Source organism: Mchenga conophoros, linkage group LG2 (genome assembly GCF_057382185.1).
Source record: "Mchenga conophoros isolate Kocher_MC1m ecotype Shallow Benthic linkage group LG2, M_conophoros_male_GT1.1, whole genome shotgun sequence".
Classification (NCBI taxonomy): Eukaryota; Metazoa; Chordata; class Actinopteri; order Cichliformes; family Cichlidae; genus Mchenga; species Mchenga conophoros.
This window is the reverse complement of record NC_140527.1, coordinates 39,015,337-39,029,646: the sequence shown is the minus strand read 5'-3', so window position 1 is coordinate 39,029,646 and position 14,310 is coordinate 39,015,337. Positions and strand designations below refer to the sequence as shown.

At 41.4% G+C, this 14,310-nt stretch overlaps 1 protein-coding gene across 2 annotated transcripts in view; it reads left to right on the top strand.

The window, feature by feature from the left end:
- Window positions 1-12,846, top strand: part of rab28 (RAB28, member RAS oncogene family) — a 35,551-nt gene extending 22,705 nt beyond the window's left edge. The window contains exons 5-8 of one of the 2 annotated variants that reach the window (XM_085245276.1): window positions 6,247-6,350; window positions 6,449-6,526; window positions 8,472-8,573; window positions 11,462-12,846. In XM_085245276.1, coding sequence (XP_085101402.1) covers window positions 6,247-6,350; window positions 6,449-6,526; window positions 8,472-8,567 — 278 coding nt within the window. In that variant the 3' untranslated portion in view covers window positions 8,568-8,573; window positions 11,462-12,846. The remainder of the gene's footprint in view (window positions 1-6,246; window positions 6,351-6,448; window positions 6,527-8,471; window positions 8,574-11,461) is intronic. The other variant, XM_085245288.1, reaches the window with a different exon arrangement.
- Window positions 12,847-14,310: the final 1,464 nt, after the last annotated feature.

Sequence of the window (14,310 nt, the reverse complement as noted above, 5' to 3'; positions counted from 1 at the left end):
ATTGGAGCAGTGTGTACAAAATGCTCTGCTACAGCAGGTTGCTGTGTTTTCTTCAACATGACTTCACAACATTTTCACAATACACCTATTTGTGCTTTATTACTGACTCAAAGGGTACTTATAATTCAATGCAGAAAGAACCACCAGACACTGCTACAGCAAGCCATTATTCAATAGCCAACTGCCACGATGATCTGCTGGATAAGCTTCGAGATCTCAGCCTGGCTCCAGTCCCAGCCATGGGGATGTTGTAAGCAGTGTATGTGAAAGTGCAAGTGTGCCAGTAGAGCTGCGGTCTGTGCTAAAAACAAACTCTAGTTTTAAGTCACTCAAAGCAGTAAAGACGATATTGATTCATCACTAATGGCTTTTCAGTTTCTTCGTTTCATTGGCAGTTAATGTGTGATTGTCCTTTCAGGGAAGGTGACAGAGCAAATGGTACTCCTTTAAAAGCATTCTCTGGGCAGATCCATCCAAACAAAATCCAACCTCCTTACTAATTTCAAGTTTTTAAGTGACATAAAAAACCCCGCCAAGCCTGTCTGGTTTCAGGATGATCAGGTCTGCCAGTGAGTGGATTCTTTCCATGAAGGAGGAAAGCTGACATCCACATAGACACTAAATTGTGGAGGGGAACATCCATATTTTCTTCTCATTTGGTTGTGTTCCCATTTAATAGGTCACTGCAATAACAAACCAATTATTTACGGTAAAAGCCTAATTTATCCCCCAGATATTAATCTCTAACTGTTGTCTTGTAATTCACCCCAATGACAGGCAGACCTTTTAAATAAACACTGATGGTGACCACAGCGAGGGAGAGCCATCGCTCTTGACGAGTAATGATCCACTCGCTATCTCTATGCTCTCGGAGGCCTAAACAGTTTATTTCGTGTTTGCAGTCACTTCCTCGGGGTTGTTAAGCTGATGTACAGTTTGACAGAAACAGAGGTAAACCAGATCATTGGAGAAAGATTCTTTTGACCTGATAAGTAGAAATGGGTACATTAGGGAGAAAAATGGAGCAAAACACTAAAACTGTGGGATTAGTCTTGTATTCAGTCTACACAGACAGATGCTGAAAAATTATTTTGTGTGGGAAAGTGGGTCCTTTACCCTACAGTATTATTTTGTGACTTAAAGGAGCCATGAACCACTACTACCATATACAGAATTTAGGGTTACCTTGTTTGCTTATCTATCATAATGTATATTATGTTAATATTACCACTTGCTAACCAGTTAAAAATCAATAAGGAAAAAACAACTATATGTGCTGTTAAAGATTTATCTGGGAATACAATATACGATCCTAAAAAAATAAACAAAATTTTTTGGGATTTCTATGAAACTTTATATACACCACAAATAAACCCATCTAAAAACGAAATTGATCAATTTCTCGACAACATAACTCTTCCAAAATTATTAGACACCCAAGCAATGGCACTGGATTCACCACTGACGCCAGGTGAACTCCAGGAAGCTTTGATAAGTATGCCCAATAATCAAAGGAGCTTGCAAAGAAAAGCGTCTGGACTTCTTTAAGTTACTTGAAGACGTTTCACCTCTCATCCGAGAAGCTTCTTCAGTTCTAAGGTCAAACGGTGGAGAGTCCCAGATATAAACCTAGTGGGAGTTTCCCCCCACAGAGGGACAAAAGGACCCCCTGATGATCCTCTAATCGCCTGAACCAAGGTGTGAAACTGGGCGTGGGTCCCAATCAGCCAGAGTTTCGGGTGAGCTCATTGTGAAACCTGGCCCCACCTTATCATGCGAATTCCTGAGGTCAGATGGCCCAGGGTGTGAGTGGGGGTTAAGGCGTCTGGGAAGGATCTCAAAACTGGATTATAGATGGCAGAGAGTTGGTGTCGTAAACCCCGCCTCTGTTCAAAGATGGTCGCTCACAGTGGACATAGATGGCTTCTTTCACTCCTCTTTCAAACCATCTGTCCTCTCTGTCCAAAATGTGAACATTGGCATCCTCGAAAGAGTGTCCTTTATCCTTAAGATGCAGATGGACTGCTGAGTCTTGTCCTGTGGAGGTGGCTCTTCTGTGTTGTGCCAGTACCTCCTCTTTGACTCCCATCACCCTTTGGAACACAAACCTGGAGTAATCAGGACCCTACACCACCGGGCAGAACATGTTCCCTCTAAGCCTGAAGGAAAAAAGAAGGAACACACACATGTAAAGGAAGCACTCAAAACGTGCGGCTATCCTAAATGGGCGTTCTTAAAGTCAGCAAAGAGGCACAGAAAAGAAGACCAGACACCAGCGAGGGAGGATAAGAAGGACAGACGCAACAACATTGTCATCCCCTATGTAGCCGGTGTATCAGAAAAACTCAGGAGAGTTTTCTCCAAGCACGACATCCCGGTGTATTTCAGACCCAGCAACACGCTCAGACACAAACTGGTTCACCCGAAAGACAAAAAACGCCAAAACACAGACATAACAATGTGGTGTTTGCTGTACAGTGCAGCGAGGAATGCCCAGACCTCTACATTGGAGAGACCAAACAGCCACTTCACAAGCGCATGGCACAACACAGAAGAGCCACCTCCACAGGACAAGACTCAGCAGTCCATCTGCATCTAAAGGTCAAAGGTCACTCTTTCGAGGATGCCAATGTTCACATTTTGGACAGAGAGGACAGATGGTTTGAAAGAGGAGTGAAAGAAGCCATCTATGTCCACTGTGAGTGACCATCTTTGAACAGAGGCGGGGTTTACGACACCAACTCTCTGCCATCTATAATCCAGTTTTGAGATCCTTCCCAGACGCCTTAACGCCCACTCACATCCTGGGCCATCTGACCTCAGGAATTCACATGATAAGGTGGGGCCAGGTTTCACAATGAACACACCCGAAACCCTGGCTGATTGGGACCCACGCCCAGTTTCACACCTTGGCTCAGGCGATTAGAGGATCATCAGGGGGTCCTTTTGTCCCTCTGTGGGGGGTCACTCCCACTAGGTTTATATCTGGGACTCTCCACCATTTGACCTTAGAACTGAAGAAGCTTCTCGGATGAGAGGTGAAACGTCTTCAAGTAACTTAAAGAAGTCCAGTTTTCTTTGCAAGCTCCTTTGACTACGATGACCTGGATGACTGAGAACCTTCACAGACATATGCCCAATAATAATGCTCCTGGTCCAGACGGTTTTCCAACAGATTTTTACAAAGAATTCTGGACAATTCTGGCACCAGTTTTTCACAGGATGTTGCAGGAAATCAAAGAAAATGGTAGACTACCACCAAATATGAACTCTGCAAATATCAGTCTCTTACAAAAACCAGGCAAAGACCCTGTATTTCCTTCAAGCTATCGTCCAATATCCCTTATTAATGTAGATCTTAAAATAATCTGTAAAGCTCTCTCTAAGAGATTAGAGAAAATAACCCCCCTCTTAATTCATCCTGACCAAACTGGTTTCATAAAAGGTCAGCACTCCTCAACAAACACTCGTAGATTACTTAATTTAATAGACTACTCATACAATAAAAACATCGAAACCATAATATTATCTCTAGATGCAGAAAAAGCATTTGACAGAGTTAACTGGAAATTTCTATTTGCAACTTTACATAAATTTGGTTTTGGACCCTCTTTCATAAACTGGTTAAAAATATTATATAACTCCCCAACAGCTTGTGTCAGAACAAACGGGACACAAAAAAAAAAAGAAAAAAAAAAAAGGCTAAATTAGCTCCTCAACATGTCCTGAAGTTCTCCAGAGGCCTGGTAACGAACTAATCATGTGATTCAGGTGTGTTGACCCAGGGTGAGATCTAAAACCTGCAGGACACCGGACCTCGAGGAGTTACCCACCCCTGGTAGAGAGTAATAAAAGGGTACAGGTGCTAACATGGCCAACATTTAAAAAAACCAAGCGAATTATAAATCAAAAAGTACAACAATGGTGGAGCCAAACTGTTTAGCAGCTCCAATCATATTCTAAAACCAAAAGGCGTACCATTTTGCTTTCAGAGCTACAGTGACTGATCTCACTGGTGTTAGTCAAACAAAATGGAATAATTGCAGCATGTGTTTTTATCTAAATTTGATATCTAAATTTAAACATTTATTAATCTAAATATCTAAAAGTTATTGAAAAAACGTCTTAAAGAGTTATTTTCAGATAAAAATATAAAAACATCTACAATTCTACAATAGTTAGACAAAATGCAGTGCTCATGCTGTTTATTTATTTATTTTATTTAGGACAGTGCATGTTAATGAACATAAATGTAAAAAAAATTACATGAATGTAAACATACCAGATTATAGCCAAGGGCTAATTTCCATCTGTTGTCCTTAAGCATAAAAAATAGACATAATAATTCATAAAAATTCATCATTCATTCATAATAAAAACTCCATCACCAAACTTACACATACACACCATTCATGCTAATGTGCCCAAGCAGCCCAGGCAGACATTAGGTTGTAAGTAGTAAATCTGCTGCCTGTACACTTTAACTGGCACTTCACAATAGATTTCTGGCACTTAAGATACAATCATTTGGCTTCAAAAGACATGAAGTGCCTTTATTTGTGTTTCCACATTAATGACAATTCTAATACTTTACAGATTAGTCTTTTGGTGCTTTGTCAGAAATTTTAATTTGCATGTAAGCAAACCTGAAGTTTCCAGACATGCGTCTGTGCTGTTTTCTGAATTTTCTTAGCAGCTACTCACTTCCAGTTTTCACATTGGCTTGACGCGCACACCCACAGGCCAAATTAAGAAGCCTCCCAAATTTGCACACCTTTTTCTTTACTTAACAGTAACGTGTCTTCCACAGCTTCTGAGCCACTGTGTTAATGTTGGTTAATCTGACTGTGACACATGATTGATAGCCTCTCCCAAGTGTGCAGGATCCAAAGGATTAGTAGTGTTTACTTCTAGTAGCATGCTGGGTACCTTGGCTGTAAATGACTGGAATTAATAACCTGCTGACGCCTATGAGACAGCTCTGTTTATGTACAGGGAGAGACATGACAGTCTGCCCTGGACATTGAGTAGCTGTAAAAGAGTCTGCCCTTGCCCAGAAAGGTTTGTGTTTATATGTCACTTATGACGATGCTAATATTCCTGTTAGCCTAAAATGATTCTTTCTAAATGTATTTTTTTGGCCTTTAGCATTTTTAGGTCATATGCCATGAGGCTCAGATATTAATAATACAGGATTAGTGCAGTGTTTACATTTCCCTCTCTCTCTCTGCTTCTGGCTTTATCCACACCTCCCTTCTTCCCTGTCACACACAGACACACACATGCACACTAAGGGGCATGAGAACAGGGTAAATCCTGACAACTTCAATGAAGCCTCACACAAAGACTAAAACTCGAGGGGGGGTGAGAGAAATGCAAAACCGTACAGTAGCCTGACCTCTTCCAGCTAACATAGACATGCATGCACCAGATACCGGGCGTGGCCACCTTCCTGCACAAAGCCAGAAATAAAGAACCAAGATAATGTTTTCAGCAACAAGACCCCTGGGTGACCTTCCTTATCGACCCCAGCATGACCCCATAGTGAGGAAGGAGAGAAGCAAAGCGCCCAGTATCACTATACAGGAGTCGAATGGACAGGGACATCACTACAATAGTGAAAAAAAGGAAGGTGCTGTCATTGTGTGCTCACAGTAAATCACTGTGTAGGTGACAGTCCCAGATCTCGGGCCCTTGCACCCACCTTAACATCCCGGTGCGCTCATAAGTCAAACGTCTTTCTCTGTCTACACTCTCACTGTGATTGTAGCCTCAAGTCTTTGGTCATTCATGTATTGTTTCTTAAGTATTTCTCCACAGCTGGGCTGGTTTGTCTGTTTCGGGTCAAATACAGGTTTGTGGCTTCAGGGTGCAACTGTACTCGGCTTAACGCTGAGGAATGTGCCGCATCCAGCTTCAATACCAGCTGGGAATGGAAGGAGATCATTTCCACTCTCAATGACTCCATCCATAAATTGAAAGCTAACGACGATCAGTCTATGCAGCTGGGTTTTGAAAGCAACATAACAATTGAATTACGCTTTGTTTTTACATGCCTCTATGCGTGCCATCCTCATACACTAGGCAGACCTCTTCTATCTTAACGCAAGTGTAAACAGTTATCTTTTTTGTTTATGCTCTGATATTTAACAGTTAAACCTGTGAGAGTGCTGTGTAACCATCGCATAAATCCATCTGTCTGTCTCTTGTAATTTTTCTCACGTCTTCGCTGTGTTTTGTCCACAGTCGACCTGGAGCACATGAGGACAGTGAAGTCTGATAAACACCAGCGCTTCTGCCAAGAGAACGGCCTCATCAGTCAGTTCGTATCGGCCAAGACAGGGGACTCGGTTAGTACCAGCCAATTTTCAGTAGGTCAGAAAATAAATTGGAAGTGGCTTTCATTGGATTCACCTTGTGTTATTTTTCTCTGAATTTCTTATTCCAGGTGTACCTTTGTTTTCAGAGATTGGCTGCTGAGATTCTGGGTGTAAAACTAAACAAAGCAGAGCTAGAGCAGTCACAGGTGAGCCGTGACAGCATCAAGGTTTAGCATCAAGGTTGTGTATGCAACGTTCTTCTAATCGTATATGGATAATTTGCTCTTAGTCTCATCAGTACTTCACCAGTCACCTATGTGCAATGTTATGCCTGAACTTAAGCGAGGTCACGGGGAGTGCGTTAGGTCAATGGAGGTCACCACACACTGTATAGGACTTTTTGCTGTGTAAACATGATTTTGCTACGTCTGCCTCCTGTGATGGTATACCTGCCACTGACACTGCCCATCTGTAAATAGACCCACATTGACCACATTAATGCGTGAAGTCAGAGGTTAAAGGTAGGCAGTTGTTGGGGTGAGAAGGTTAGGAGTGGCTGGCTGATTTATTAGTTTTATCTCCCACTGTTTTTGTTTTTTTTGACAAAACGGAGCCTCGGCTTGCCAGCCAGTCCATGATGCCCAATAGTGGCAGCTGTAGGATTTACAAGGTCACCTCCCCCAGAGGCATTAATCCTGAGTGTGATATGACCGGCTGGAGCCACACTGGCTGGCTAGTGGTTGATGAGCCTGAGGGGCTACAGAGAGGTCAGGACCCCAGAGAAGGGAGAGCTTGTAGGTGAAAGAGTGGCCAAATTCTCAAGCTCTGCTCCAATCAGCCAACACCGCTTCTGACTAAGTGAAAATGACCACAGACTAATGTAGCTGTCCATCTGCTTTTGCATTTAACCCCCTCCCTTCATAGTTCTGTCAGTAAAGCAAAGTGCTTTAATCCAGGCTAATCAAGCTGGGTGGGTGGCTAGATCCACTGTCCACTCATAAAGAAGGGATGAGTAGTTGTCAGAAACACAAAACACAGCACAGCTCTACAGGGAAGAAAACATATATTGTATAAGCAAAAGAAACTACTTAACATTTATTAAACTTCCTATAAAACCACTGAGTTAAAGGTACATTCCAGAAATTTACATATCTAGTGGATACTGTATGTGTTGTGATCTGAGGTTCTGATTGATTATGAATAATCTAAGAATTAAGAATCTAATCAAATAATTATTTTCTCAGTCTGTTGGTTTGCTCAGAATTTCTCATAGCTGGTATTTTCAGATGTTTTGTCAGCGCAGTAGTCCAAAGTGTTTGTCGATTTCTGCAGGTTGGTGTGGAGGAATGTGTTTTACTTGGTCAAAGCAAAAACAAAACGCAAGAAACAGTTCATAAATTTTCATAAAGACCAGTGTTGTAAATGGAAATTGGTGCAGAGAGAAGGCTTTCAGCAGGTCATGCCTCTGGGTGTAGCCATGGGCGAGCAAAGTGTCGTTATCAGCTGTCAGGTTTAGAGAGCTGAACATGAGGGTCACAACCCCCGACAGTATTATATCTGCCTGGCAGGCTTCTCCGTCATGGTCCTCTGTCTGTAAGATCAGATAGCGAAGTTACGGATCACTCACCGACTCCAACACCAGGTTTCAGCAGCTCGTTAATCAGGCAGCCAACCAGGGCCTGGTATTCAGCCATGTGGGCTCCTCGAAGGTGGTTAATCACCATAGGGTCCAGCTGCCCTTTTCTATTGAATAAATGAATTATTTTTAGGGTTTGGACAAACCAGCAATTTAAAATGTCTCATCAGACATAAACTAGGATGAAGTGTACTGACATGGCATCGATCTCAATAATGAAAGACTAGATTTTCAGTGTTCTAAGGTTTTTTCCTTTGTGTGTTTTAGCGTGTGTTTAATTAGAAAACTGGCTTAGCTCTGTGTGCTGTCTACACTCCTTTTCTTCCTCATCTCTAGCACTCCCTGATTTATTCTTTCTCATTCACTCATTACTTTGCTCAATGTCGCTTTTAACTCTCATCATACGTGTGCTCTCTCATGATTTTATAACTGTCTGTTTTTCTGTTTTGTTTTGTTTTTCTATTCTTTTTCCTGTCTTCCACTCATCTACTGCTCGATACACTGAACCTGCTCAGAGGATTGTGAAGGCTGAGCTGGTGGACTACCCACAGGATGAAGGTCCAATTAGTCAAGAGAACGCCCAGCAAAGCAAAATATGTTTGATTCAGTAGCCGGAAGTATGTCTCTACAGTTACACAGATATATCCCCGTAGATTTGTAGTTGTAGCAACTATTAGTAATAGAGGTTATGTTTTGGTTCAGAGTTTAAATTTACAAAGTAGTGAATCAAATAAAAATACATGTCCTCTGTAGTAGTGTTATTTTTTTAGTCCACTTTGGGATTCTAAGCTATGTGTGTTTTTGTCCGTGTGTGATGTAATGAGAAAAACCTCAAAACCATGAAACAGATATGACTCCATTCTGACCTTCATCTGCTTCCTGTCAGATTCAGGGCGTGGGTGCACAAACATTTTGACCAATGTCTTCAGTCATAGCATGGACTTTGAGCCCATGTCAAGAAATGTTAAAGAAACAATTTGGGAGATATCTCAGTCAGCCATCTAGATGAGAAGGTCCTTACAACTTACAGTGGGGCAAAAAAGTATTTAGTCAGCCACCGATTGTGCAAGTTCCCCCACTTAAAATGATGACAGAGGTCAGTAATTTGCACCAGAGGTACACTTCAACTGTGAGAGACAGAATGTGAAAAAAAAAAATCCATGAATCCACATGGTAGGATTTGTAAAGAATTTATTCTTAAATCAGGGTGGAAAATAAGTATTTGGTCACCTCAAACAAGGAAAATCTCTGGCTCTCACAGACCTGTAACGTCTTCTGTAAGAAGCTTTTCTGTCCCCCACTCGTTACCTGTATGAATGGCACCTGTTTGAACTCATCATCTGTATAAAAGACACCTGTCCACAGCCTCAAACAGTCAGACTCCAAACTCCGCCATGGCCAAGACCAAAGAGCTTTCGAAGGACACCAGGAAAAGTATTGTAGACCTGCACCAGACTGGGAAGAGTGAATCTACAATAGGCAAGCAGCTTGGTGTGAAAAAATCAACTGTGGGAGCAATCATCAGAAAATGGAAGACATACAAGACCACTGATAATCTCCCTCGATCTGGGGCTCCACACAAGATCTCATCCCGTGGGGTCAAAATGATCATGAGAACGGTGAGCAAAGATCCCAGAACCACACGGGGGGACCTGGTGAATGACCTGCAGAGAGCTGGGACCAAAGTAACAAAGGTCACCATCAGTAACACACTACGACGGCAGGGAATCAAATCCCGCAGTGCCAGACGTGTTCCGCTGCTGAAGCCAGTGCATGTCCAGGCCCGTCTGAAGTTTGCCAGAGAGCACATGGATGATACAGCAGAGGATTGGGAGAATGTCATGTGGTCAGATGAAACCAAAGTAGAACTTTTTGGTATAAACTCAACTCGTCGTGTTTGGAGGAAGAAGAATACTGAGTTGCATCCCAAGAACACCATACCTACTGTGAAGCATGGGGGTGGAAACATCATGCTATGGGGCTGTTTTTCTGCCAAGGGGACAGGACGACTGATCCGTGTTAAGGACAGAATGAATGGGGCCATGTATCGTGAGATTTTGAGCCAAAACCTCCTTCCATCAGTGAGAACTTTGAAGATGAAACGAGGCTGGTTCTTCCAACATGACAATGATCCAAAACACACCGCCCGGGCAACAAAGGAGTGGCTCCGTAAGAAGCATTTGAAAGTCCTGGAGTGGCCTAGCCAGTCTCCAGACCTCAACCCCATAGAAAATCTGTGGCGGGAGTTGAAAGTCCGTGTTGCTCGGCGACAGCCCCAAAACATCACTGCTCTCGAGAAGATCTGCATGGAGGAATGGGCCAAAATACCAGCTACTGTGTGTGCAAACCTGGTAAAGACCTATAGTAAACGTTTGACCTCTGTTATTGCCAACAAAGGTTATGTTACAAAGTATTGAGTTGTATTTTTGTTATTGACCAAATACTTATTTTCCACCCTGATTTACGAATAAATTCTTTACAAATCCTACCATGTGGATTCATGGATTTTTTTTTCACATTCTGTCTCTCACAGTTGAAGTGTACCTCTGGTGCAAATTACTGACCTCTGTCATCACTTTAGGTGGGGGAACTTGCACAATCGGTGGCTGACTAAATACTTTTTTGCCCCACTGTATGTCTGTGCATGACCCTGCCGCCAGTAATGGGACCGCTCCAGGGGTGTCAAACTCAGATACACATTGGGCCAAAATTCAAAACTGGAACCAAGTCGCGGGCTAACGTTAATATTTATTGAAATATATTTATTCCATGTGATGGTTTCAATTACTTCTATCGTTGTAAGTATTCTTCCCTTATGACTTGGATGTAAATTAAAATACTATTTCAGTATTTAAGGCAGATAACCTAAGTATGAAGAATGCTTACATGATGTACATACTGTGAATGCCTGCTTTTGAAACCTTAATAAAAATATGAATTAAAGAAATATATTTATTCCTCCAGATTTAAGAATGAATCTCTTCTTATGGACTCAAACACGTTTTGCTGAAAAACTGAATATGGAACAAGCAAAGCTTAATACTAAACAATATAAATTTTATCTGTGTAATACCAGTAGGCCAGCTCTGATAGTAATTTGGTATGGCTTCGCGGGCCAAGTGTAATTAGGCTGCGGGCCAAATTTGGCCCACGGGCCAGAGTTTGACACCTATGGCTTAGACGGACATACAGAGTTTTTAAAATTAGATGTTTCTCCTGATAATGGTTTTTGGGCTAAATTAAGCTAGTCTGCTGCTGGCTGTGGCTTTGAATTTATAGTCAAGACATAAGAGTCGTATCAGTCTTTTCATTCAAAGCTGCATGAAAGCAAACACTTCTGTTTCTCAAGATCTCATTCACAGTGTCGTTTATCGCACTTTTCAGCAGTTTAACTCTAATAGGCGAGGCTTAATTTAATCTGTGGCCTAACTGGAGGTTTCTGGTATTTCAAAGGAATTCTTGTTGCAGCTTTCAAACTAAAAAGACACCTTTCCATCTTTTTCAGCGCGTGGTGAAGGCGGACATTGTGAACTACAGTCAGGACACTGTAGCCAGGACAGTCAACCCCCCTCGCAGCTCCATGTGTGTGGTGCAGTGATCCCCTCCGAAACACACAAACACACATAAACACACACAAAGCTTGTTTACAGTGTTACTCTTTCCAGATTTTTTTGATGACTGGATGAAAAGTGTTTCTTTGTGGGTGAGGAGAACAGACCGTGCGGTTTCGAGGCCTTGGTCTGTAGTTCAGATATTTAGCACGAATAATTTCATTGGTGGTTCACCAAAAAGGATACGGGACCTCACTTTTCTTTTTTTCCAAGTTTACACGCAGCTATTCTTTCATTTCATCTTAGATTTATATTTAAAAATGACTCTTACATCGATTACTAGCTCTATGTTAGTACAAAGCTGGTTTTTCAGTCTGCTAGTTGAGAATATTTTTATACATGAGCATATTTTCTTCTACCATTGCTGTTAGAGACGTTTGTTTAAACAGTAACCCCTGTTTAATCTGTGGCTGTAACTACGACTGCAGGGTGGATGTTCACGGGACATAAACGGGAAGATGAAAGCAAATGTGATTTTCTGATTTTCTTTTTATGCCTGTGGTGCTCATCAGTTGAAGAGAGGGGAAGTAGGTGTAGAAAATGTTTTAGCGAGTGGAGTGAAATGAATCTCTGCTTTGTTTTTGCCAAGTAAGGGCCTCCACTAGCAGTAATGTGATGTGAACTACCGTATGTTGTGTTATTTTTGCATAGACATATTTAAATTTTAGTCGTAAATTAGGATTTACATTTTCCACAAAACAAACATACAAATGATTTCCATCTGTTTAAACAGCGTCTCTTCTTCAGGTGTTCCTTGTAGATTATATTATCCATTTCAAAAATGTAGTTTTATATTTATGATTAGAGTTCATGTAATTTTGTTAGATGCTCCTTTGGTAAAGTGTTAATGACATTAGATGAATATGACTGAAGAGGTTCTGAGTATCAAGTTGAGCATCAGCTAAGCTAAAAATATACGTTTTGATTAGATTTCTCTTCGACTGTCTAGAACAGCGGTTTGAATTGGAGAATGAGTTTGATGCACAGCAACCTGTTCTTTAGTTTGTGTGTCTGAGATACTACCAGATTTGTTTAGGTGGTCACAACTAAACAGCCATCATATGTGTAAAATGTGTATTTGTATATGAAAAGCTATCCCTGCTCCATTTCAAAGCAGCTTTCAATGATTAGAAATCATCACAAGGCATCACTGTAAATTCTGATCATGCTAAGAAGATGTACTCTTTAGAAATGAAAAAAATGTACAGTGAAAAGTGAATGTTTAGATATACAGTGACACATATTTGTGTTTTTAAATAAATGCTACATGGAAAAAGAAGTGATTTGTGAAGTTAATTAATTAATCTTGTGTGTACAGCAAGACTTTGCAGGTCTTGCCTGGAAAATGGGAAACAGACATTTATTTAAGTTTTATTTAAATGTCTTTATGGTAGTCATCAGGGATAGTTATTCCTGAAGGAGACTCTTCTTTAGATTTGCTGCCTTCTGTTCTGTCAAGAGGATCCCTCACTGCTTCAATAATGCTGAGGTCTGCGCTCTGGGGGAGTCATGACTGATGGTGTTGCATTGGGCGTTTTTCTGTCCACGTCCGCTTTCCGTGCGCTAGAAATGTGTTTGGGTCATTGTCAGAAAAGCTGAGAAAGGAAGCCATTGCCAGATGGTATTACATGATGGATACCATCTGATGGTACTTTTCTTGGTTCATAATTCCATCAATTTTGACAAGATCTCCAACATCACCGGCTGATGTGCAGCCCCCAAACCATGACAGAGCCTCTACAGAGCCTCCACCTGTCACTGCTGATTTCCAGCCCAGTTCTTGTGTAATTTGGCAAACCTCAGTGTTTTCTCCCCATTTGCCTCCCTTAAGAATAGCTTCTTGACAGGCACCTCTGCATTACAACAAGTTCTGATGACACTTCACGAACAGTAGATGGATCAACTGAAGGTCAGATGCACATCTTAAATTATTTCTCAAGTATTTGCTAGTCAAAGGAGCTTGCAAAGAAAAGCGTCCGTTTAAGTTGCTTGAAGACGTTTCACCTCTCATCCGAGAAGCTTCTTCAGCTCTAAGTCCAAATGGTGGGGAGTCCCAGATTTAAACCTAGTGGGAGTTTCCCCCCACAGAGGGACAAAGGACCCTAGATTTTGCTAGATTTTTTTCTCCTTTTTTTCTAAGAACATGAATTTCAGATCAAGTTTTTTGACTTATAGCTTTTTGGGAGGGTGGCAGAATACAATTTAATGCCTGTCAAGCTGTTATATTTTTCATAGATTCTGCTAATTTCCAACAGATTGCTAGTAAACAAATTGTCCAAGGATACAATTTAAAATTGCTTCTTTAGTAAGTCGTCTGTTATGTGTAGACACACCACTGATTCATGTCTTTAGTTACAGTTTTATGCTTTTAAAAAGCATTGCTCTGAGTGGTCAGGTACAAAGACTGAACTGATATTAAGTTAAAAAAGCAGCCAATGTCTTGAATAAAGAGTGGGATTTGGACTGAGCGTGGAGTTAAAAATTGGAGCAGGACACTTGATGGTTCGTAGTGGGGCCGATGGCGCGATATGACAGCCTCGCTTCTGTCAGTCTGCCCCAGGGCAGCTGTGGCTACACCTGTAGCTGCCTCCACCAGTGTGAGAATGTGAGAGTGAATGAATAGTGGCATTGTAAGCGCTATATAAATCCAATCCATTATTAGTGGGAAAGTGTAATTTTTAATTTTTTTTTTTACATCCCAATAATGTTTGCATATGTACATATATTTATTAGTTTCAGGTTG